The sequence below is a fragment of the Nannobrachium achirus genome (genome assembly GCF_963921795.1).
Source record: "Nannobrachium achirus genome assembly, chromosome: 9".
NCBI classification, from domain to species: domain Eukaryota; kingdom Metazoa; phylum Chordata; class Actinopteri; order Myctophiformes; family Myctophidae; genus Nannobrachium; species Nannobrachium achirus.
Window position 1 is genome coordinate 61,315,293 of NC_137818.1, and position 26,437 is coordinate 61,341,729.

Consider the following 26,437-nt stretch of genomic DNA (forward strand, 5'->3'; position numbering starts at 1 on the left):
TCTCTCCACTTATTACCAGAAGACAGCATTCAAGAGAATTGCCTTGTCCAAACTCTCCTGAACTTGAATGCAGCATCTTATGATGAAAGAATTGCCCTCTCTGTGTAGTAATTCATGCCATTACGCCACAACTCCAGTTGTCGCAACGTGACGCGTTGTGAGCTTGGAGAGCTCCTGCCTCTCTAACATTCCCTGCACGTCCCTGTGTATGACACTGATTTACTATGATGACACTGTGTGTGGAACAGGGACGTGCTGGCCATTGGGAAAAGCGGGACAACTCCCGAACGGCCGGTTCATTCTCGGATGGTCCAGGCCGTTTGCACAAAAGTAAAAATTAAACTGTTTGCACAAAAGTAGTGAAAACAGCAGATCTACAAGCAAGTGCTTGTAGATCGGCTGTTTTCACTAGTTTAAATCATTTTTTAAATGATAAATACAAAACAAACGGTTTTGGACATACAAGGTTTCCACCCGACAACGATGAAATACACTCATGTACAGTAATTGTCCCACTGGCTTGTCACTTGTCATGATCTGAAATTGCAAATCTTTGAGTAGCAGCAGCGCTATAGAGAGATCTCTCTCTATAGCGCGCAATGAGGGCCTCTCTAACTCTTTTTCCCGGGCTGAATCAGGGACCCAGCACGTCCCTGGTGTGGAACATTAGGAGCCCACTGGTACACTGGTTCTCAAGTGTACAAATGGATCCATTTGTAGTTGTACATTTGTAGTCGTAGTTATAGACCAGTAATGGTCATTTATGGCTATAGCTCATGTGTTTATCTACTCATTTTGTGTCTGTGACAAAAATACAATTTTGACATACCGGTAAATGTCCACCACAAGCCAGCATTGTGATTTGTGATGATCCCTGTTTGGGGTGTAGCCTACTGTAACTGTAATCTTCATCAGGACGTGTTCAACAAAAAGTAAATCACAGTCGGGAATGCAGAAGCAGTAGACCTACTGTACATTATGTATAGGCATAATAGGCCTATATATTCTTGTCAATTTAATTATGTGTAACAACCAAATTGTGACTTTGTGAACATGTTTTTTTATGTTTTGATTTATTTCATTTTATTGTATTTGTTTTGCTTCAGTTCTAGCGGTTGTACCTACATTTTTACAAATTAAAACAGTTGATGAGTTCATAATGAAAGCGAAGGTATTTCAGCTGTCAGAATGAATTGTATATTGTAATCTTAAATGTTGTCTAATTGTCTGAATACATTCGCCCGGTCTATTGTATTTCTTTCTTTCTTTTCTTTTCCTTTTTTTATGCTCGTCCCCAATCCAAGCTCTGACGTACATGGCGGCTCGCAGAGGGCAAAGCTGGCTCTGTGGGGGCGGGGTGGGGTGTATAAAGCGGAGCATGAATGTGGGCCATGATGATGTCAGAGGCGTCAATTGGGTATGGCAAGGTATGGCAGCTGCCATATCTTGGCTACAGTGGAAAAGATACATTAAAATGAATTCATCAGGCGCGCGTGCGAGACACCAGTCATGTTGCCATACCTTAGCTTTTGCTGAACTGACGCCACTGGCTGATGTGTGGATGGATGGATGTGTGGGCTGGGGATGAGAGGGCTACGTCACACACACGCAAATGAACTGAAACAAGCTATGAGGCCTCCAAAATAAAAGCCAACTTTATAGATATATTCAGTATCTATCTATCTATCTATCTATCTATCTATCTGCATTTCATCACAAATAACTGGAAATATATAAATACATCTTTTCCCCTATTTTTTATTTATTTTTAAACAAAAAATATATCCTTTTTATTATTGTTATTATTTTTGGTTATAGGCCTACACATTTTCTCGTTTTAATAAAATAAGTCTTATTCGTGTGTGTGTGTGTGTGTGTGTGTGTGTGTGTGTGTGTGCGCGTGCGTGCGTGCGTGCGTGTGTGTGTGTGTGTGTGTTCATTCATTTATTTATTTCTCTTAAAATATTAATGTATTTCTTATTTACTCCTAAAATAATATGTATAGTTTAGTTCTGTGAGATAAATATTTTGACTATCAAACCAATGTTTTACTTTGAAACTCCCGTAAACCGGAAACCTAGTTTTTCAGTTCAGCTGCTGAAGAAACGAGGAAAAAAAAAGGTTCGGACGGGAGAGAAAATGGGAGTCGAAGTTGAGACCTTATCCCCGGGAGACGGTAAATATTTACACCCTAATTCATTCACCCCTTTGTTACGGAACACCTTATCTTCACATAATGTGGTTTATTTAAAATAAATATTGTTTTTTTGTCTCGTTTTTACAGGACAGACGTTTCCGAAGAAAGGACAGCAAGTCGTCGTTCACTACGACGGTGAGGCCCTGGGTTTACGCCTCGGTAGTACGGCGGTGCCGCTCGCGCCAAAAAGCACGGATCTACAAGCTGTCAACGCGTCACAAAAGCGACGCGTTGACGGCTTGCAGATCTGTGCTTTTTGGGCAGCGACCGCTTTTGTTGCAGCTGCCTTGGCTAACGTTAGCATTAGCACGAGCTGAGGCTTTAGCTTTAGCTCGGGCTTTAGCTGCTAAGCTATTAGCTGTCAGTTTCCGCATTCCGTGCTGTTTGTTTGTTTAATTAACGGCAACGCGATGGATGGGATTATTGTAACATTTAATGTCCTCACGAGACGAGAGGCAATTCACTCTACACCACATATTCAATTAAACGCTTATTTATTATGAATTACAACTGTAGTCCCTGATCATCTGGAATTTGATGTCAGATTCAACATCATTATTATAAAGGCTGAGATTTTAAGAGCATAATAATGATAATACTACTTCACCAAATTGCTCTAGCCCTATACTGTACATCTGCAAATCCCTTGATTCCACAGACCAGTTTGCCGAGTTATTTTCATGCAATGGAAATGCATTCCTTTTTGGGTTGATTGGATCTGATCTTGAGGCAGTGCGACTAATTAAACTCATCTATCATTAACGACACTATTACTATTCGGCATTTGCAGAATATTACACAATGAGATTTTCTATAGATAATCATCGATGTCTTAAAAGTGGGCAAAAGGAAATGATGGAACAGTCAGTTAAGAAAATGACCTCACTTAAATGTAATGTAGCCCTTTGAAACCATGAGAACACTTTATGTCACAAAAATCCCAGATGATATCTAGTTTCATATCATGATATCAGCACTGGAAGTAGCATAGACTGATCATCTACCTTCACATTCAGGCGGTTTCAGTGTTTATCATAGTTGGTGGCAAATTAGACCATCCAGACCAGAGTAATTACTAGGTCTATCATTTGGTTAGGGGTTAATCAGAAGCACCATGGAGGGAGAAGGCTGCTTTCATTCAAGCTCTGCTATTTTGTTTTGCTGTCTTCTGTATTGATGCTGCTATTTTTAACATCATGTACAATACACACATGTCTATGTATATGCTAAGCTAAATGGTCATACAGTGTGTATGTTTTTTCCAATCTACTTGTTTCAGGAACATTATTTTGTTGTCCTATTCTATTCTTGTTTCCTTTGCTCTTTCTTGTCTCTATTCCAGGGGTTTTCAAAGTGGGTGACGGGGCACCCTGGGGTGCTGTGACGGTAGTCCAGGGGTGCCGCAAGATAATTTGATAATATTTGGAATTTATTTGGACACTTTGGAAAAAATATTATTTTGTATCATTTTAAACTTGAAGTACAAAGTTATTTTCAGTCAGTTCTAACCAAAATGGCTATTATCTCAACATTTTCCTCGCAACATAATCACTAAAATATCGTCACTGTCGGACAGAAACCTCGTATCTCCAAGTTTCAAATGTGTACGTCTTTTGGTAAAGCAAAGCCCCGCTTCAACATACAAGACTGTCGCACAAAACTAGTGATGCGAGGCGTTGTGTGCTTGTAGATCGGCTGTTTTCACTAGTTTAGTACATGTTATAGATGATAAATACAAAACGAACGGTTTTGGACATAAAAGGTTTCCACCCGACAACGACGATATGCTATAAATATAAGGTGCTGGGAGTGAAAATTATAATGTAGGCGTGCCTCGGATTAAAAAAATATTCATGATGGGGTGCCCTGAGACGAAAAAGTTTGGGAACCCCTGCTCTATTCTTCTTCCTTTTCCTGAAAACTACAAATTCTAGAGCTTGTATGAGTTTCACCCACTTCTTCTTGACACCATAAACCTGTGATGTGACCATACATTCTGATCCTAATCCTATGAGCGTCAGCCAGCTCGGAGTGTTAACAAGCCATTTCATTCTGTTAAAGCAGCACTATATAACTAACTTTCCTCTTCTACCACGGTTTAGAAACCGGTTGCCTGCCTGCTTGCAATCTTGACCATCGGGTTAACATCCTTGTCAGATCTTATGTATTGGTGAGACAAGACCTTAAACACGATCTAAAATGTCTTGATAGAAGAGAAGTGAGACACAATACAACCACCCTGATTGTAAAGGTTTTAATGTATTAACCTATTTAGGACTAGAATTATTGAATGCTTTAACTATTGAAAAATTGCAGATATACAAGCTCACAGCGCTGCGAGCTTGTAGATCTGCTATTTTTGAAAAAAGTCGTGAAAATGTGTGCAAATCTTTGAATATATGTATTTTCAAAGCGAACGTTTGTAACTCAAATTTTGCTTCTGGGGGGTCCCTGGAACTAAATATTTTGAGATGGGGGTCCGTGGCCAAATACATGTCATTTTGGGGGTCCTTCACATGAAAAAGTTTGAGAACCACTGACATAGTAGTCTCTCAAGAACAGACTAGCTGAGCTCCAGTTAAGTGAAAAGGACCTTTTCTTTGACGATGGCTGGCCAGATTGCTGACATAGAAACATAGGTTTTTCAAAAAAAAACCTTAGAAGGATTCAAAAGACACTTATAGAATCGAGTCAAAATTCTAATTTTCACGATAAAAAAAAATAGCAGATCTACAAGCTCGCAGCGCGGCACTCGGTGCCGCCGCGCTGTGAGCTTGTTTATCTGCTATTTTTCAATAGATAAAGCATAAAATAATGATACACAATAATGTGTACCCGTTGTAAATTTAAAATACTGTACCATACAGATTGGACAAAATAACACAATACATTTTTTTATCAACAAAAGTGTCATAGTGCCGCTTTAACCAGCTTTCATTTGTCTTTAACAGGCAAGTTGACAAATGGCAAGAAGTTCGACTCCTCGCGGGATCGTGGAAAACCTTTCAAATTCAGGATGGGACAAGGGGAGGTGATACGTGGCTGGGATGAGGGCGTAGCAAGGGTACATGTGTATGATGAAATGTATATGATCTCTGTCAGGCAAAAACCTTGCATCTCCATATTTAAAGGAGGACTTCACCACTTTTCAACCCGTCTTCATATAATTGGTCCTCACTAATGTTCATAATAAAATAGCACAATTTTTTTTTCTACTCAGTCTGGGTCTCATAGGAGAGCTGTCAAATCCTTCCACCGGTGACATCATCGTTTGACAGATTTCTTTTTCAACAATATTTTTGAAAATAGATATTTAGATTTTTATTATCACGAGAACAATGGCTTCCACTTTAACATTGCAACTTTTCAGGAATAGAAAGCCTGCAGTTTCTATTGGCTTGCATTTCCCATTGATGATGTCACCAGTGGAAGGATTTGACCCACCCACAGCTCTCCTATGAGACCCAAACTGAGTAGAAGAAAATTGTGCTATTTTATCATGAACATTAGTGAGGACCTATTATATGAAGATAGGTTGAAAAGTGGTGAAGTCCTCCTTTAAGCTTTGTTTTTTCATAAACTAATGCTTGTTTTATATTTAGTCATTTATGTCCTGTAGATCTCATACTTTTGCTGTTTTAAAATATTGAACCAATTGTTACTATGACTACATTGAAAGTTATTTGTTCCATTCCCTGAAAAGTGAAGATGTTACACATAGTTACACATAAGCCTTATATGCCTTAATACATTATAAAAACACCTTAAATATATCTATTTCTTTTTTACTCAATAGGGAGTGGGACAATGCCCGTCGCAAGATTATAATTTGTCCGTGTGTGGTCCATGTATGGAATGTCTGTGCAAATAAAACATTAAGAATATTGATTTGAGGCTTATATTAACCATAAGAAGTATTAAAGTTGTACCATGTAACTTTTTTTATAAAACAAATCTTAAAATTGTCCTAACTGTTAAATCGCTAAAGTTTTAGAACACCCACTCCGTTATTTTCAGCTTCTGAAGCCTTCTCTTTATATGTTTTCTATGATCCTGGCCGTGGACCGGATTTCGCGCCAAAATGACGTAATCTGCATCATCTGTATACGTTGTGTATACGTTGCCCAATCACATCGCCGATCATGCACACATGGTACACTACCGGCCAATCACAGCTTATCTGCTCTGGTCTCCAGGAAGCGCCTCCGCTTGGCTACAGTGTTTACCATGGTGAAGGATTTTAACCTCTTAATCCACAAATCCTGGCCAGAAAATTACGTTCTACCATGCGTTCTACCCCTCCACGGATTACTATCGGTCGCGGTGGTTTGCGGCGCCGCTCCGGTGGTCCGCGGCGGTGGTCCGCGACGACTCCGGCCGAAAAAACGGCCGAAAAAAGCAATACCGCTACTGACCACTAGTTGAACTTACACAGTATAGCTTTAAGTGTATTTGCACATGCATTCCATAAATTCCATAGGGCTAGACCACACATGGGCAAATGACACCATCAACTTGCGATGGGCATTGTCCTGCTTGAGTAAAAGATGAACTGTTTATAAAATAAATTGTTTAAGGTGTTTTTTAAAAGTGTTATTTTTAGTTATAGAGCGTTATTAGTTCTGATTCTTTATCCTGCTTTGTCATCACACCCACAGATGAGTGTTGGCCAGCGTGCCAAGCTGACCTGCACCCCCGACTACGCCTACGGAAAGAACGGCCACCCGGGCGTCATCCCCCCTAATGCAACTCTCATCTTTGAGGTGGAGTTGCTCGGCCTGGAAGTCTGAAGCCTCTGCACTCACTTTGTATAATTCCACTCAAATTTTCAGGGTAAGGAATGACTTGTCCAGGGTAGTGACTTTTAAACCACTTTTACCCCTATACTTGGTCATCCTTTTTTTTTTACCTCTACACAAAATCTCTGCGCCGATTATAGCCGCTCTACAAGCTCACACCGCTGCTTCTGCTGTAATAGCTGAATGTTCATTTATCCCAGTGGTTCTCAACCTGTGGGTTCGGGACCCCCAGGGGGGTCCCCAAATTATGTTGGGGGGGTTACCCGAATGATTAGCTTAATGTTTTCTCACACAATTGTAAACAAACCAACACAAAGTTTAAGTGTATATGGGGTATTTGCACATTTCTACAGTGACTTTTAATACCTTTTTAATACCTCTAAAATGACAAATTAAACATTGGTCAATTTGTCAAATATTAGAGGCAGAAATTGTGAAAATTGCGAGGCGTCGTGAGCATGTAGATCTGCTGTTTTACAAAATGTAATGCCTCAACTCTTAGTGCTCAGGGTGGTTAAATGTGATTATTTTGTTGGTCACGACCTGAAAAGGTTGAGAACCACTGATTTATCCTATTATGACATGGCCAGGAATACTGATGGTTGGCTTCATGTGGATAATGTGTTGTTAATGTTCGACTGTAGTTGAACCCTGTTATATAGCCAATTTGTCATGATATACTGTGTCCAAATATTGTCAAATCATGTAATCTGTTTTAAGCGAGGAACAGGATGTAGTGATTTGTTTTTCCTCTCTCATTCACTTCCATTGCATGACGGAACAGGACTCATAATCGCGTAAACAAAGTGAACACAGCGAATTCTCGCTCATGTTGCATCGTTATTGTTGACCCCAACCCATCAGTGTCTGTGGTGCTGGAGCTCTTCCAAATTCAAAGAGTAATATAACATGAAGGGTTTACCCAAAACTAATAGCAGCATTCATTGTTGTGTAGTAGCTATACATAGCTTTGTTGGTGTAATGTGTTAATAGTGATTTTCTGGTGGGTTGAAAAACTACCATGGGCCTGTTATTTATAAAGCACCTCAGAAACACACCTTGGAGTCACACTGAAATTTGAAGCAGGGTTAGAACTATTCTGACCTTAGAGTAAGTAAGCAATTTACCCCGAGTGAGAGGACATTATGCTCTCATAATGTCCGCAGTGAGGTTATCGGACGAGGCGCAGCCGAGTCCGATAACAACCTCACTCAGGACATTATGAGAGCATAATGTCCGACCCCGAGTGGTAAATAGCTTTTCTACCACTTTTTCCCGTATACATGAAAGAAAACACATAGTTGTAACTTGCAAGGATCTTAAGTTACAATCATTATTGCCTATAAAACTTCCGCGAGACAGCAGATAGTTCCACAAACAACATCTTCTACTCACCAACAGATGGCGCCAACTCCATACTAATCCATGCGTCTAGCTTACAGCTAAGCTAACGTCAGTTAGAAGTACCGTTCCGGCCGTAAATAGAGGCTGTTCGCTTCCAGAAAGGCATAGGTTCAGAGAAAAGGGGCTTTAAAGTTGGCGGATTGCATTGGATCCAAATAAATCGGCGACTATAGCATGCACGTTAGTAAACATAGGACCGTTGCCACCGTCATTTGTTGGTTGGGGGAAGTCCCCGGATGTACACTGAGGCGCATTGATCTCGGACACACAACTTTGCGGCAGTTGTCCTCTGATAACCTCCGGAATTTAGCCAATCAGAATCCAGTATTTGAACACGTGACTCGAAAAAGTGGTAGAAGCCCTTTTTTTCATCATCATATCTTTTTTCCCCTGATAATTATATGCATTTAAAGTGTATACGTCCTCTACATAGTTTGACGCAGGAAAAATAAATGCATTTTAATGCACACAAAAGCACCACTTACTGTATGTGTAAATAACAATAGTCTGGGATGCCTGATTTGGAACACATGAGTTCTGGGCAGAGCCGTTTGTTTTCACGCCCGTCGGCAGGTTAGTAGGTTTAGGCATAGTTTCACTGAGGTTAGGTTTAGGTGGTCGCACCTCTGCGCGGTCCAAGCGAAAAAAAAGGAGAGCTCCCTAGAGCTCCGGTTCAGCCCATCAAAAGCTTCCATGGGCGAGGTTTGCCCAGAACTCGTGTGCGTTTCCAAAGTAGCAGCCAATGCTACCTCAAGCTACAACAACAACCATCTGACCATATTAAAAATTCAGCTTTGTAAAAAAGCAACAACACTGTTAGTGTTACAACAGCCCTGCGTTTTCTTGTTTAGCTAATCGTTGTTTTTCCGCATACTGCGTGCTGTGACATTATAAAGCCACAACTAGTCTCCTGGAACGTGCCCTGCGAGTGGGGACGAGACATCATGCAGTCTGATGGGCTGTGCCTCGCCCTGTGGATGATCCGTTGCTCCCGGCCTCCCGCGATTGAGAACCGAATCACATCGTTCTTTTAAAAGAGCTGTTCAAAAGAATCGTTGGTGAACGTCACATCTCTACTGCGCTCCTCGGGGCAGAGCAGAGGATGTGTTTTCTTTTTATTTAACAGTGTTATTGGTGCAAGTAAAGTACCGTTGCAACCCTAGCATCCACACCGATTTGTGCTGTCGCTTTTGATTCTCCTTCGTGTCCTCATTTATGCTCGGGGTAATGATTTCATACTGTGAACCAGATCTGCAACACTGAGAATTTTCAGGAGAGATTTCCTCCTCTGAGAGGCTTTATAAATACGGGCCCAGGGTTTTTATTCTGTGAAACCATGGGAGCAATAACGGCTTACAGCTAGTTGGCTTTGCTGCAATCATTAGCACTTTCTTAAGGCCTGTAGTTCAGTGTTTGAGTAGCGCTGCATTCATGATCTAAACACGTACAGTTCTGTAACCTTTAGTAGTGCTAGTAACTTTAAATTGTGTGATTAACAAGCTTTGGTGTTCTGAGGAATTTCCCTTTTTAAAGCTTAATAGGGATGCACCAATACGGAGATAAAGATGTTTAAAATAACAATTTGGCCAATAGTTGATATTAGTCATTCCTCCTCTTGTGCTAGGGAAACAAACAAATCTTGTGAAAGAATTTATTAAACAACTTATTATCGTAATATCGGCAACTCACTGGCATTGGCGAATGTCATCCTATTTGCAAATACTGTATACCAATGTCAGTCAACAAGGCAAGTGTGCATCCCTATAGCTTAATTCATACTTTGTAGTATAGCATATTGCTTGCAGACAAGAACTGATCTACAAGCAACAGTAGCTGTGTTGTTAGCTAGAACAGTGTTTCTCAACCACTGTGCCTGGGGACCTTTGGTGTGCCCCTGAGAAGGGTCAAGTGTGCCCCTTGAAACTGCTTGAAAGCCAATATTGTATTTATCATTTTAAAAATGATTTAAACTAGTGAAAACAGCCGATCTACAAGCACACATTGCCTCGCGGTGCGAGGCGTTGTGTGCTTGTAGATCTGCTGTTTTCACTACTGTTGTGCGACAGTCTTGTATGATGAAGCAGGGCTTTGCTTTGCGAAGAAACGTACAAATTTGAAACGTGGAGATACAAGGTTTCTTCCCGACAGTGACGATATTTACACCCCCGTATTATGTTTGTGTGCCCATGGATTCTTGGGACATGAAAAGTGTGCCCAAAAAGGTTGAGAAACACTGAGCTAGCATCTGTTTTGTGTCTACAATGAACTGTAAATTCATCTTTGGTCACACACCTGACTCCTTTTGTTTGTCTCTCAACGCAGGTTGACTCCTATCTGGGAACACGGAGGAAAAGGTTAACGGATGATTCCTGCATAGGACCTTTGTCTACTAGTTTCACTACTTCACTCTTTCCATTTAGATATGATGTTACGTCACTTTGTGTTAAAAACCTCATCCTCTTCTAGATACCATAAAGTAGTGGTTCTCCAAAGGTGTGGGGTCCAGGGAACCCCTTGGGTTTCCCTGAGGCAGTCCAAATGTACCCTTACAGGGTCTGTATCTCTGAGTGTGTATAAATGGTATGATTTGTATACTCCCAGAGTTATGGCGGATTTTTAAATTAAAGCTTTTGAGAACCACTGCCATTAAAGAGTCATAGGCCATACCTTCCATGTATCATGTTATAGACTTCTATGTATTTCTATTTTATTTTATGGTGATTGTTTAGTTTTTTTTTTTTTTTTTTTTTGTAATTTGATTTCAAAATTGCTGACTGTATCTGCCATCAGGATCATGTTTTGATAGTTTGATAGTAATCATTGGTCTCATTCCTGTGGCTCTGTGTGGCCTTCCATTAGCAACTGTGTTGATTGCGGGTATTAAATTGTCTTGAATAATGAAAAATAAAAAAAAGAATAAATGTCTGTTTCACATGTGGACACAAATTCCTTGTGTGACGCATCTTACACTAGTCTTAATTTAGAAAAATAAATAAAAAAGGAGGGACTTCATTACAGCAGGGAAATTGTTTAAAGATAATCATGGCACAATGTCGCTGTAATGATAAATTACTACAGATTTCCTTATTGGCTCTACTTACATAGCAGTTGAAATTATTAACATTTACTCTTGCAAGTCTTCATGAACATGGTAGAGAAGACTTGGTTTTTATCTCTTGCTTTTCAGGTAAATGCAAAGACACAATTGTTGAGCATTTGTGGCCAAATGATTGCTCTTTGGCATAAGGTTTTAAAGTTGTGTATGACATGTTGACACAGTTTTTTGCACAACGCTCTTTCTGGGTTGTGCCCATAATTATTTCAAAGAATTGTTTATGAGGCTGTGGAGGTTTTCAAAGCTGTACTGTAACCGTCCTCCACGCACATTAAAGACTGAACTTCTTCACAAACTCCTGTCTTTCCTTCTGTTGGACACTTGGATAGAGGGTTCCCACGGTCATGAAATTCCTGGAAATATTTTGAAATTAGAAAAAATATTTTTCCAGTACTGGAAAAGTTTTGGAATTTATCAAGGGTCCTGAAAAAAATAGCTATGCATTGTTTTTGGTTATTGATTTTGTTAATAACTCTGAAATGACAAATTAAACATGGGCCAAATTGTCAAATATTAGAGGCAGAAATTGTGAAAATAGACGATCTACATGCTCACAACGCCTCGCAACCGTGTTATACAAAATTCCTCAACTCTTAGTGCTCGTCAGGGTGCCGGGTCCCCAGTTAAAACATGATTATTTCGGGGGTCACGGGCGGCCTGAAAAGGTTGAGAACCACTGGCATACACTACCTGTCTTTGGGCATTGTGCATAGGAGTAAGCGACCTGTTATTGAGCTGAATTATTGTTATATAGTCCTGGAAATTGGGTTAAATATTCTGGAAAAGTTTTGGAAATTAATTGGTAAAAATGTGTGTGAACCCTGTAGATATATATTCACTTTAACCACTTTCTATCGAGATACTACTGTATGTGATTATAGGCAAAAGATTTCCCCCCAAATTCCCCAAAACATTTTTATTTTTCCCTCTGCAAAATGTCACAATTACCTTGTAGATCTGCTGTTCTTGAAATAGGCTTAAAGGAGTAGTTCACCCCCAAAATTAATTGTTTTCTATTGATTACTCATGCCATGGAGATTGAGTTCAATAATATTTTTTAGTATTTGTCGCATTTCTAAAGACAATAATTTGATAAATTTGCCCAGATGCATTTGGGTCCCCATCCGGAATCAATGGGGGGTAAATTTCCTATATCTTTTTTGTCTTAGGAATGTGAGAAATACCAAAAAATATTATTGAACTCAAGTCTCCATGGCATGAGAATCAATAGGAAAAGAAAATCATTTTGGGGGTGAACTACTCCTTTAAGTTATTGAAGCGTTCACTCCCTATTGGATCTATAATTGAAACAGATTACAGTAAAATGCTGTTTGTATTATGGACAAGGTCAAAGACAAACATTTTTAAGGGAAGAGGAAATATCAAGCATATTCATCTGAAATATTCTATATAATGTAACTTATGTGATTGTAACAGTTAATGAATCATCAAATGTCATTGTGTTACATCGGTTTAAAACATTTACTTTGCAAATAATAGAGACTAGGCTAAAGTATTTGCACAGTAAAGGGCCAATGACATATGGAGCTATTAAAGTGCATCCTTGAAAAAGAATGCAAAGTAACTGAAACTTTAGATTGCAATGTGCTGTGTCAAATAAACAGTGTAGGCTATGTATTTTCTTTATATGCTATTTGGTATTAATGATGGCATTCCCAGTTCCTAAATGTGTCTCGTACTGTCTCCAGATTAACAAACTATCGCGTCCACTAAAATTCCCTGAAAGATAAAACTTTGAGTGACATCTTGAAAATGAGCTACCCCATTAACATGTACATGACGTTTTGGAAAAGAAAAACAATGGCCAATAAGTACAAGTATTTATCATAAAGCGTATGCAGTCTTTATCACAGTATTCCAGCCAAATTGCAAAACTATTAGCAGGCTTTTGAGTTTGGCTCCCTCCTTAAAAAACAAACAAAAAAAATCATGCATTGCTCCAGAATTTTTTATTTTCGGTCATTGAGGCATCAGAACTGAACATCAATTTTGTGCTTTTGATTGCTTTGTAACGTGTTATATTTGCACAAAAACATACTTGGCTGGTTTACAGACAAAATCATTTCTTGCAGACAGTTTTGGCATTTATTTACTCGTTTAGCTTTGCTAGTCTTAAATAAATTAAAATTTTACGTCTGATTTTCAGTGCTGACAGCTGAGTAGGTATATACTTGTTTTGATGTCGTAAAGTTACTGACAAGACAATGACACAAAAGCAATATTTAGTTTAGATGCACCAGCAATCTCAAAATATAATAGTAATTTCACATCTAGAGTCCCCTTGTCTAATGTGGCATGATTTTCATTGTCATTAAAAAAAAACTATATTTAAAAATCTATGAATCTTCTTCAATATGAAGTCATTGGGAAAAATAACATTTCAGAAGTTTATTACCAAGAATTTCTAGGTGGCTATGTTGAGATATTGTGGAATATTTGTTATTCCATCTTCGAGCATGTGGTCAGTTGATAATGGCGGAGAGAAACTTTTTACTTTGATTTGCCTTTGTCATACAGATCTAATAAATGAACTTCATTGTGCATATGAAGTCCTCTGTTTTGACCCGCAGTATTAATGCAGAAGACAGCAGATCAATAATCTCACAATGAGTTGTATCCACAATACATTGATCGGCTATGTCCGGAACCCTCTTACAACAATGTATAAATCGGTCTTAATGATTCATTCCTGGCTCTTGTGTGGACGTGCGTGAGAGCTCTTGGGGTACAAAAGGTTCATGTATGTAAATACATCTTTGTATCAAAAGGTTCAAGATTCTAACAATGCTTTTCAGCTGGATAGAAGAATAATTGGCTGGGTAGAACATTTCTTGGGCTACATGCAACAATAACCTGGTTAGTTAAGCCACTTAAAATGCAGGCAGCGGCATTGAAGTCTATTTTAATCATGAAATATTCGTATTACTTAACAGTTGCATCTGAGGCAGAAGATTAGCACAAAACACAAGGACATCATGGTAAATCTGATGATCATATAGAATGGGCCGTAGTAGGTATGTCTGAAATGAACTGAAATTAAGGTAATATTACTTAAGCTAAACCGCACTTCAACAAAAGAAGTATTGTAACAACCAAAACATACTTCAAAGTCATCACGTCTGCATGTGCTGTGTCATCATGTCTGCATGTATGTTATGGCTGCGTGTTTGTCATGGCTGTGTGCATAATGTCATCATGGCTGCGTGTCTGTCATTATGGCTACATGTGTGTCATGTCATGGCTGCATGTGTCATGGTTGCAAGTAGGGCATTCACGAATAGTGATTTTTAGTATTCGAATTATTCTACCTCAAAGTATTCGAATAGTCGAATATTCGACAGGACTGGCAAAACTGTCAAATATTAAATAAGCAAGAGGCGAACATTGTGAAAATAGCCGATCTACATGCTCACAATGTAGATCTGCTATTTTCACAATATTTATCTGTGGAACCGAGTCACATTAAATGTAATACCTACAATTCCATGTGCTTGTCAGAGTGGGGGTCCCCAGTTCAAATATGTTTATTTTGGGGGTCACAGCCTAAAAAAGTTTGAGAAGCCCTGGTATAGAGCATTAAGAAATTCATCCACCAGGGGCATTGACAACTCATTCTTATGACTTCCTATCTAGCCAAACTTTATAAACTATATATTTTTTAAAGAGAAAACAATAAAAGATAAATAAATAAGTGAATATTCGACTTCTGTGAACAACGTCGAATAGTGACTTTGATATTCGAATACTCGAATATTCGAATATTTGGTGAATGCCCTAGTTGCAAGTGTGTCCTCATGGCTGCTGTATGTGTCATGCAGTCTCAGATAGGCGTCGATCCGTTCATGTTGGTGGGACGTCCTCTGCCTCTGGCTGCTGCGCCTCTGCGACGCAGCGAATGCAGCGCCACGGCGCAGCAGCCTCTCAGCAGGGAGCCGATGTGATACATGGGCCTGACCTCGCGCTGAGCCCCTTGGCACAGCCACGCCACCGTGGGGACCACGGGCATGGCCAGCGCCAGCAGGTCCACCAGGAAGTACCTGCTCCAGTGGCACCGCTGTGGCAAGAGCGCCTCCTCCTCCCCGTCTCCGTCTGCTCCGTCACCCTCCTCTTCTTCCTCCTCCTCCTCCTCCAGCTCCACTACCGTAGCGTCCTGCCTCTGCGACGGCTGAACTAGAGGTTGTGGCTGGAAGGTCTGTGGCACGGTCGGCGCCCTCGCCATCTCCGCCGGCTGGACGGCGACAGCGGGAAGCTTCGGCTCCACGCTGTAGGAGAGGTCAGACGGCGACGACAGAGGTAGGGAGGGCGGGAACGCTCGCGCCTCCGAGTGAGAAACGTCCGCCGATAAAGAAATGACGCTGAGCTCTTCGTGTCCACGTTCGTCGGAAAGCCAGGTCATGGTCGGGCTGGAGGCCTGCGAGCGAACCTCTGGTTTCTTCTCTGGAGGCGCTGGAGGAGGACGAGGAGGAGAAGGAGGAGGATGGGCGCTCTCTGCGGCTGCACCGGGAGACTCGTCCTGAGGTAAGTGCAGGAACAGATGATGATGGTGATGGGGGAGGTAGCCGACGTGTCCGGTGCATCTGCAGCCGCCGCTGAGCGTGTGGCACGAGTGCGAGATGGGCAACACGGCCCCCCCGCTGCACAGCTTCTGGAAGGTGGGGGAGTGAGGTATGGCGCCGGGGGGGCCTCGGCCGTGGGCCGCGGCGGTGGGGGTGGGGGGCAGCTGCTCCGACAAGAGGGCCGCTTCCAGCACCAGGTGGGTTTGTCCCGCCGGTCGCGTCGCTCCGCTGAGGTCCGGAGGGTTTGCGTTGCGCTCCACCTGCAGCAGGGACGTGCAGAGAATGTTAAGAGAGGCAGGGGCTGACATTTCTAAAAGGGCCTTTTGGTGAAAATATTGAAAATAGCCGACCTCCAAGCTCACAACGCGTCGCGCTGCGACGCGTTGTGAGCTTGGAGGTCGGCTATTTTCAGTACTTGATACCACACTGAACTAAGCATAAAAAAGGCAATACTGGAAATGTGGTGTACGGGATGGATTTTTACACCGTGAGGGCAATTCTTTCAACATAAAATGCTGCATTCAAGTTCAGGAGAGTTTGGACAAAGGCTTGAAACTCTTGAATGCTGCCTTCGGGTATGGCATGGAAAGAGGGCATTTGCATTTCTTTCACCATAGTGAAAACTGCATTCATGGTCTGGAGAGGGCACTTTTTACAGACTGTTAACACATTTGTGTTGCAATCAATTAAATCTCTTTGAAGGTCCAAGATGCCATGGTCTCCATAGACTTCCATGTAATTCATAGTGCACGGATCATGCACTCCCATGCCTAGATCATGCACCACGTGTGTGCACGCTGTTCACAGCTTTCAAACAAAAAAATCCGCTTGGAAATCCATTCAGGCATTCATGAGATATCAGCCATTATGTTTTTACATTATGTAAACAAACATGGCTGCCATGTTTGAAAGATGGGGTTTGTTATGGGGGTTAAACATGCAATTTCGCGATCGCGATCATGCCTACTACATTTTTGGAAAAATAATTTTAGAGAAAAAAATATGTTTTTCTTCAAAAACGGCCCAAACTCGGGAAACTCAGGGTTGGCATAGGTAAGGTACCTATACAAACTCTGGAAACTCGGGTTGGCACCATATGTGTTAAAAGGGCAGGGGCTCAAGCCCCCTTTCATGTCTGATGTGTGCACGTGCCTGACCTGCAGAGCCAGAGCCTCGCTGCTCAGCCGTGTGTACGTGGCACCGCGGCTCAGAGTGTTGGCCGGAGAGCAGCCGCAGGAGCGGGATCTCCCACCCGGCTGGGCGGGTCTCTGCAGACCCGGGTATGGCTTGTGGTCGTGAGGCTCTGGTGGCTCCCGGCTGCCGAGATTGGTCCTCACGCTCTCGACCACGTCCTGGAGGTGCTGGATCTCTTTACGGGCCTCTTTGAGGGCCAGCTGGGCCTCCACGCGGTGGCACTCCTCCTCGATCCAGTCCTCTTGCATCCGACACAGCTGGGTCTTCAGCTCATCTATCTCGCAGTCCCTGACGGATAGGAGAAGAAATGCAATCTTTACAGTTGCTGATTCAGCAGTAGGCCTACTGATTTAAGAGATGACAGTGTTCCCTGTGAACAAACGATTCCAGTGGAAACTGCTACGGTCTCTTTTTGTAAGACACTTTATGTATATATACTTATATATTATTCGCCCCCTCTATTGATGCACCTTCTCTTTATTGGTACTGTACTGCTCTTTTTTTTGTTTTTTTCTTTACTATCTTTTAAATAACTGTATACTGCTGTGCTACAACTGGACAACTGAATTTCCCCCTTGGGATAATAAAGGTATCTATCTATCTATCTAACCTGCAACTTTGGATCAACTTGTTTGCAAATCCACTGAGTCTGTTTTGTCCTGTAATCCAATAGTATTAATCATTTTGCAAAATTGCTTTTCCATATTTGCTCTTCAACAATGAATGTAATCATGAGAAATGGCCTTCTTTACCTCTTATTTAATCAATATTAGAAAAAAAGCCACTTGTTTGTGAGGAAACAGATCATGAAACAAAAAATACAAAAATAGATGAATCAGCTGTAACATTTAATATGTATTTTAATGAGTTATGTCCTATGAAATTGGTTTAGCAAGAAATCGTGTACTTTTCAATTGGTAGCTGTGTCAGTCGGAAATATATCCACTCACAATATCTGTCAAGATTCACCTGTGCTGCAGTCTGTCCACATGATCTCTCAACCTGGCGCGCAGGTGACGGATGCACACCTCCTTCTGCTGCAGGGGCGTGAGGTACTGTTCTGGGGTCGGGGGCCTGATTCCATGGTTATCGTTGCAGGGGGCCTGCCGTGCCTGTCGCCTGAGTTTAAACCGGAGTCATTTGCATTTAAATGCTTCACATATTACCTCAGAGCTCAGAACGGGTACACATTATTGTGTATCATTATTTTATGCTTTAACTATTGAAGAATAGCAGATATACAAGCTTGTAGATCTGCTATTTTTGAAGAATCGTGAAAATTTGAATTTTGACCCGATTCTATAAGTGTCTTTTGAATCCTTCTAAGGTTTTTGGAAAAAACTATGTTTCTATGACAGCAATCTGGCCAGCCATCGTCAAAGAAAAGGTCCTTTTCACTTAACTGGAGCTCAGTTAGTCTGTTCTTGAGAGACTACTATGTCAGTGGTTCTCAAACCTTTTCATGTGAAGGACCCCCAAAATGATATTTATTTGGCCACGGACCCCCATCTCAAAATATTTAGTTCCAGGGACCACCCAGAAGCAAACTTTGAGTTACAAACGTTCGCTTTTAAAATACATATATTCAAAGATTTGCACACATTTTAACGACTTTTTCAAAAATAGCAGATCTACAAGCTCGCAGCGCTGCACTCGGTGCCGCGCTGTGAACTCGTATATCTGCTATTTTTCACTGGTTAAAGCATTCAATAATTCTAGGCCTGAATGGGTTAATCACAAGTCCTGTTGCAGCACACAAGGATGACGTAGTGACTGGACAGTACAGAAAGGTTGACTCTGTTGTTTTTCTGGACTGTGTTGTTTTTCTTGCTCTCATGATATCGCCGTTTTGCAAATTTGTAGCTTCGTATTTATTATTTTTCTCCCATAAATGAATGACCTATATTGTACTTTGACGTATGACAGGGTTGTGGAAGAGTAATTAAAATAGCAGATCGATAAGGTCACAATGCATTGCGTCGTGATGCATTGTGAGCTTGAAGATCGCCCATTTTTGATACTTTTGATAAAACTCTATTGATTTTGAGAATGTTCAAATTATTTTCACCTTCCCAAAATAGGGATGCCAGATTCAAAGTGGTTAAGTCTGTCTGTGGGTTTTTATGAAAATTTAACGAATGAAAAGTATTTACAGGAGCTTGTGACTAAATAATAACTGCATTGGAGCGCAGATTATATTCTCCATTGCAAGTAATATTTGTCTTTTTAATATAATTTTTATCCCACGATTTTGTAACCCATTTTCACCCATTAGGCTCTATGCAGCCATTTTGGAGAGAAGTTGGATGGTCTTCTCACTTCCTTAATATCCTTCAAAGGTGTTACCAATTATACTAATAAAGGCTCTGTTCCATTTCATGTTGCACAGTGGTTCTCAAACCTTTTACGCCTGCCATTTGGTTCCATTTGAACATTCTCAGAGTAACACTTTTTAAGGGGTCATTTGAAACCCCCAAGGAAGCACGAGGGTCCCTGGGCCACACTTTGAGACCCCCTGGTGTAGCAGAGTGTTTCCAGTGAGCCAACATGCACAATATCAGCACCCTGACTCTGTTTGAGCAGAATGGAACAGAGCCTTCATTAGTATTATTGGTAACACCTCTGAAGGAAGTGAGAAGACCATCCAACTTCTAGCCAAAATGGCTTCTGTGCATATGGCCTATTGCCTATGTAATCCTGGGCTCTGCTCTCCCTCTGCCGCACCTGGCGAGACAACGGACTGACCTCATGCTTCCTTCTATGCATGAGGAGTCCAAGTGAGGAACCCGTTATTCCAAACCAGTTCCTTTCCCGTCCATCAGGCGCCCCGGCTGGCCAGGGGGAGGCATTATTGAGACCAGGATTACTGCATGTTTTTGTGAGGGTATCAACCCTAGGAGAAACGGGGAGAACATGCAAACTCCACACAGAAAGGCCCTATCGCCAACCCCACCTAGGGTGTGGGCGCTGATGACGTGGAGGGAGGAACACGCCCCCAGTGCCCACAGCGTCCCCCGGCAGGAATAGAACCCATGACCTTCTAGCTGTGAGGTGAAGTGCTAACCACTGCGCCACCGTGCCCCCGAGTAATCAAAGTAATGGTTTTGAACACACGAGGTTTCTGCGCGACAGCATCTCAGCGTCATTATCCAGGTTAGCTTCTAACAGGACACGTCTTGCTAACCCATCTTTTGAGCACAGTGGAGTTCTATAAGTAACATCCTACCTGGGTGTACTGGGATATGTCCGGGCTGTGGGACTGCCCTCCATACCCCTGCCTCGGCCAGGATACGTGTTGGTACTGGATGCATCGCTGTGGGAATATCGACCTCCTCCGCCACCGGTGCCCACTGAGCGCCTTGCACAGAGAGATCACGTTACAGACAAACCAAACCCATTATGCTGTCATTAAAAGTTGTGCAAACAACAACACACTCAATATCACTGACTCCAGAAGTGAGAGTAGGGGTGGGCGATATGGAAAAATACAATATCACAATATTTTCCCAAGCTGTATCACGATACACGATTGTATCACGATTCTTTTTTCATGTTGGTTTTATGGTTATTTTTCAAGTTACTTGACAAAAACTAGACTCTCTGGGTTCCTTTTGGGAGGTCTAAATTGAACTTATGTAGTAACTCTGACAGTATGTATGTAACTCTGACAGTATACAAATGAAACCAAATGGACCCTTACGGGTCCATTTGGTTTCATTTGTATACTGTCAGAGTTAAGTGGAGGCCTTGACAATTTAAAGTTTGAGAACTTCTGATTTAGACCAAAATGCAGGTTTAAATTGAATTCTGCAATGAATCTCTGTATTAACGATTAAACAGGATATTTTACAAAGCTCCCTCAATTGTATTGCGATATATACGATACCTCTGAAAAAGCATATCGTGGAGACATTGTATCGTCTCAACGATAATTATCACCATATCGCCCACCCCTAAGTGAGAGACAGAATGAGCAATACCTGCGCTGACCTGCAGGGGTCTTACGAGAGGGAGGGAGAGACATTTGTGTGGCGTTGACTGTCTCCTGCCCTGCGGCTGTCCCGTCTCTAGAGAGAGACACAGAGCCTAGGAGGCCTCAGAGCTGAACTGCACCAAGCAATAACAAGCAGAAACATGTCATTGCATTGTAACAGCAATTAAAATCAGTGGCTTGAGACCTGAAAGAGACATTTGGGGTGCGTTCGGAAATGCGCACTCAACGCACTGGTGTGCCATGTTGTCGTTCGTTTATTCGGTTCACTTGGTGCGTTGTCGTTCGGAAATCCAGTGCGTGGCGAAATCCAGCACCGGTGTGCTGAGTGCACGCACTGACCGACCCTACTGAGAAGATGAGGTTTGACGGTGTGGTGTGTCGGTGCGGTGTTTTGATTGGTTGGTTTTCATGGCCGTGTTTCGAGCGCTTCTCTGCTGTGAACAATGGAGGAAATGACCGCAAATTGTGCAAAATGCAGCATTTACAGCTTTATTGGTCGTTTGGGCTTGATAGTTTCACACACATCAACATGTAAACTGCCAATGTTATGAATTACATCTCCTTTCAATAGCAGCGTTACGTTAGCAACTGCTGCTTTTCAGAAAGTTTATCTTCAGAGTTCAGAGTGAAAAAGCTCACTCACAGCTGCCTCTCAACTGGTCGTTCGTAAATAAGCCACACTGAACACACTTTACAACGTCACGCCCACTGCACTCACTACACTGAGCACACACCCGGTGCGGGTTTCCGAACGCACCCTTGATGTCTCCCCGGGGCCGGGACCCAAACGTACAAAAAATACATACCGGTACAATACAATGAATCACTTATCCACAACTTTCCAACATCCCATCGTGCGTTGCGCAGAAGTTGCTCGGAGCTTCTGGTGCCGCAGCCGAGTGTGATCTACAGGCTGCATCTGCGACGCGACGTGAGCTTGTATGTCTGCTGTTAACCGGAAGTGTGGTGCAAAAACCTCTCCAGTAAATTCCCGCGGAAAGAGGTGGATAAGCCCTATTTAGAAAATAGTGAAAATATCTGAGCTACCGGTACAAGCTCAATGCAACAAATTGCGACGTGTTGTGACTCGTTAGCGTGTGGATTTATTCATTTTCATGGATTTAAAAACTAATAATAATTTGAAATTGGACCCACAATATAGGAAACGCTCATTTACATAATAATGCAAACAAAAATGCAGAAAATAGTTAAGACAACGCACAATGTGCCCCAGCACAGCGAGTGGGTCATCAGAGTACACAATACACAAACAGCTCATATGACTATCATTCTGTAGAGAAATACAATGAAGCAAACCATAGACAATAAGATGGCCTTTCTTCACGTGTCGCCTCTCTGGAAGCAAATGACAGGGACCCTGAAAAATAGTCTAGCCACCACGAGGCCAAATAAAGCCTCCTTTCAGTGCTGACACAAGGGAACGGAGTGAGTTCACTCTCACTGCAGCTGCATCCTGCATACATCCGTACCCTGGTCCTATAGCCCAAAATAAAAGTCATCCACCTTCAAATCAACTTGAAAGGGCAAAGCAATGAATATAGTTTCTGTTGACATCAGCTTTATCATTTAGATTCATGTTATTCAGACATGGATACATTTATTTTATTTAATTGCTACTAAGTGAGACGACTAAAACTGTTGAATTTAATGGAACACACAGGCTGCTTTTCTCAGAACTCCCTTAAAGGAGTAGTTCACCCCCAAAACGATTTTTTTTCAATAATATTTTTAGATTTTTGTCGCATTCCTAAGACAATAATTGCAACCGTCAGGTCGCAGTTACTACCAAAACCTCCACCGGCTGTCTGTCAGTCAGTAAGTCTGTCAGTCAGTCAGTCTGTCAGTCTGTCCGTCACGTCACACTTTTCCCCAACTCATATCTCTGCCACCGTTGCCCCAATCCATGCCAAACCTTGCACACACACTCCTTGCCTGCCAATCCACAACCTCCACAACCTCCTGGGACCCCCGGAGCTCCAGGGACCCCCAGGGACCCCCTTCCGCCGCCACCAAAAAGTGCAAAAATGACCACCCTAACAAGGCTGTTCACAGGGAATTTTTTCAAACACATTTTTGGACACTGCTCCAACAGATTTTGCCCAAAAATCACGCAAATCGGTACACATTATGTCTACACTCATGTCTTCAACATGGATCTGTCCCATATAGCGCCACTATCTGGCCGACTTTTTCAAACACATTTTTTGGACACTGCTCCTACAGATTTTGCCCTAAAATCACGCAAATCAGTACACAGTATGTCTACACTCATGCCATCAACATGGATCTGTCCCATATAGCGCCACCATCAGGCTGATTTTTTTACACTGCTTTTTGTACACTGCTCCTACACATTTTGCCCTAAAATCACGCTGCGACCTGACGGTCGCTTATCTCCCGATTAGGGAGTCTTACTGGTTTGATTACAATAAATGTTCCCCCATTGATTCCGGATGGGGACCTATTTACTATAATCAAATCTTTGTCTTAGGAATGCGACAAATACAAATAAATATTATTGAACTCAAGTCTCTGTGGCGTGAGTAATAAATAGCGGAAAAAAATCATGTTGGGGGTGAACTACTCCTTTAACTTTATACCCGTCATTGCATGAGTAGTTTGTATGTCACTGATGTAACAGTGTTACTGTGATGTATTGATTTTTACAGTTTTAATGTTAATGCAGTGTGATGCCTCCATTTCTTCTCCTGCCAGCCCAGAAAAGAACAGAGTTATATTGAGGGCATTCACGCAGCAGAGAGGAGGTGTGTCTAATGGCCTATCTGAGCTCCCCAAGCCCTGCACGAAACCTTATCATTCCTGTGAATGCGTGATTACTAGAGAACCTCATCGGGAAGCTATAGAAGAAGTCATGTTTAAAATGATATGTAAAATTATGAACAATATGGATGACAGTTAGATAGTCAGCACCGGTACACAGACTAACAGAGTTTGTGTTCTGCTCTTCTATCTCTCGGGAAATGTAGCGGCAAAACATTTCATAAAAGGAACTTTCCAAATGTAGATATACTGTATATGCATGCATAAAAATCAGTTATCTACAGTGCACCCACCAGTGGAACCTATTATCCTTATAGGCCTATATTAAACAAATCAGAAGCAAATACTTATTCCAAAAATCTCTTTAAGGAATATTAATGAGAGAGACCACACAACTGGAATGATCAACATGTTGGTACATGATGTTTCACCTATGTTCCTATATATTGTTAATTATCATTGGCATTTTAATAGTGTAATGTTTTTTATACTGAAGAGTGTCAGTTGTTGTTTTATGTTGTGTTGTTTTATATGGACCCCAGGAAGACTAGTGACTGTGGAAGCTATGGGGGATCTGTATAAAGAATAATAGGACCTTCAAACAATGATTCTATCTGTCTGACTGCAGAGCAGCCAGACTAGACAGACAGTTCAAGACTGACATGTTTGTGGCTGGTAATTAATTCACCACCATGTGTTTGCTGTATAAGTTATTTATGCATTGAATATTTCAGTTGCTCACTAAAGCTAAAAAAGACTAACGCTTAATTTATATTCCATCTTGTGGTGGTGTTACTTGCTGACATGAACTCATTTTCAAGATATTTTTGAAAGGATAAATTAGGATTTGACCGTGTAGACATGAGGTAGATAGAACTTGTAGACACAGTGAAGAAATTACATTTTTAGCTTGATTAAATGCCATCAATTTATTGTTTTTGCTACTGACACTGTGGTTCTATGTGTTTGCCGCTCTGACATCACACTCTGGCTTCACTGTGATGTCACACTAACAGCATCCCTTTTATGCCCATATAGGCCTATGGAGTTCTCTGATGCAATAATACGCCCATATCTAACAGGACTTCATATGGGAATGCCCATATATGCAGGCCACATCGGCCACATACCACACTAACAGAATCCATAATATGGCCAAGACAGCCCATATCTGTTTGTAGACAGGGAGCTCCATGTATGGGCATAAAAGGGTATGATGTCAGATGTCATAGACGTCATAGGACTTTCACATAATGAAGAACTGAGATAAGCATGTTTGTGCTCTCCCAGCATATATCTCCTTAAACAGTACATGGATCTCCATATATGGGTACCAGGGGTCTAGATATGGGTTGGGTAACTGGTCCGATATACATTACATGCGACCGAGGTCACATGTCGCCCTGAGGCGTCTAAAGCCTCTATCAGAGTCCAGGGTGAAGAGCTATTCACTTCACCGTGGTGTAGTTTTCTAGCTATCACCTAAAAATACATAACAAAGCCTAGGTGATAGCTAGGAAACTACAACACAGTGAAGTGAATAGCTCTTCACCCTGGACTCTGATAGAGGCTTTACTAGTTATAGTTGGACTAGGCTATATAGGATATATTGTTATTGTAGTTAGAATATACAGAATATAAGATAATGTGTGCTGTCAAATGGATAATGTGCAAATGGAAGTAGGCCTAGGCTATCTTGTTATCCTTGTAGTAGAGTAGGCCTAGGCCTACAGCCTACTGTAATGTGTCATTAAGTTGATCTGATCACACTGTTGTGCACAGCTGGAGAAAATTACATAATTATTTATGTGGATAATCCTACTTTATTGTTAGTAGAAAAAGGATAAACATAATTTTAACCACTAAAAGAGAGGCATTATTTACGTTCATAACATTAAGAAAAGTAGCCTGTATAGGCTTTATTATACATAGCCTAATAGGCCTATATGTCGGTTTCTCTTGGGACACAACAGGCAATGTGCCTTCACCTCTGCGCAACAGGTGGCAAATACGCAATAATACGCAGTCATCTTACGTAAGTGTGAATATCAGTGAGCCACAAGGGACACAGCTGAGAGTTAACGCACGTCCATACGCTCCATTAGCTGCAACTCACCGATGCCAACATCTGAAATGCTTTAATTGGAGGACCCGTCTGTTGTTTACATCAAAGCGCTGAGAGATGAAGATGATACACTTTGCCTTTTGAACGATCAATACCAGTATTCCACTAAGAGATGGACTTTACCGTCTTTACGAGCCTCACGTTGACCACACTGGTCGTCAGGGGAGCCCATCGGCGGAACAGTCAGAGGGAGAAAAAAAAGTGTAGCTTCGAAAAGTGTAGCTGTAGCC

General features: G+C 41.6%; 2 protein-coding genes across 2 annotated transcripts; one reads left to right on the forward strand and one right to left on the reverse strand.

The window, feature by feature from the left end:
- The first annotated feature begins 2,094 nt into the window (after positions 1 to 2,094).
- On the forward strand, positions 2,095 to 11,327 carry LOC308291985 (peptidyl-prolyl cis-trans isomerase FKBP1B-like). The gene is made up of 5 exons (XM_080734167.1): positions 2,095 to 2,176; positions 2,285 to 2,332; positions 5,149 to 5,261; positions 6,856 to 7,030; positions 10,723 to 11,327. The coding sequence occupies exons 1-4, from the start codon at positions 2,140 to 2,142 to the stop codon at positions 6,985 to 6,987; spliced, it is 330 nt and encodes a 109-aa protein (XP_080590293.1). The 5' UTR covers positions 2,095 to 2,139; the 3' UTR covers positions 6,988 to 7,030; positions 10,723 to 11,327.
- A 4,029-nt stretch (positions 11,328 to 15,356) lies between these two features.
- Positions 15,357 to 21,310, reverse strand: snpha (syntaphilin a; the record flags this gene model as incomplete). The annotated part of the gene is made up of 5 exons (XM_080732957.1): positions 15,357 to 16,352; positions 17,241 to 17,574; positions 18,256 to 18,405; positions 20,513 to 20,644; positions 21,267 to 21,310. The coding sequence occupies 5 exons, from the start codon at positions 21,308 to 21,310 to the stop codon at positions 15,357 to 15,359; spliced, it is 1,656 nt and encodes a 551-aa protein (XP_080589083.1).
- Positions 21,311 to 26,437: the final 5,127 nt, after the last annotated feature.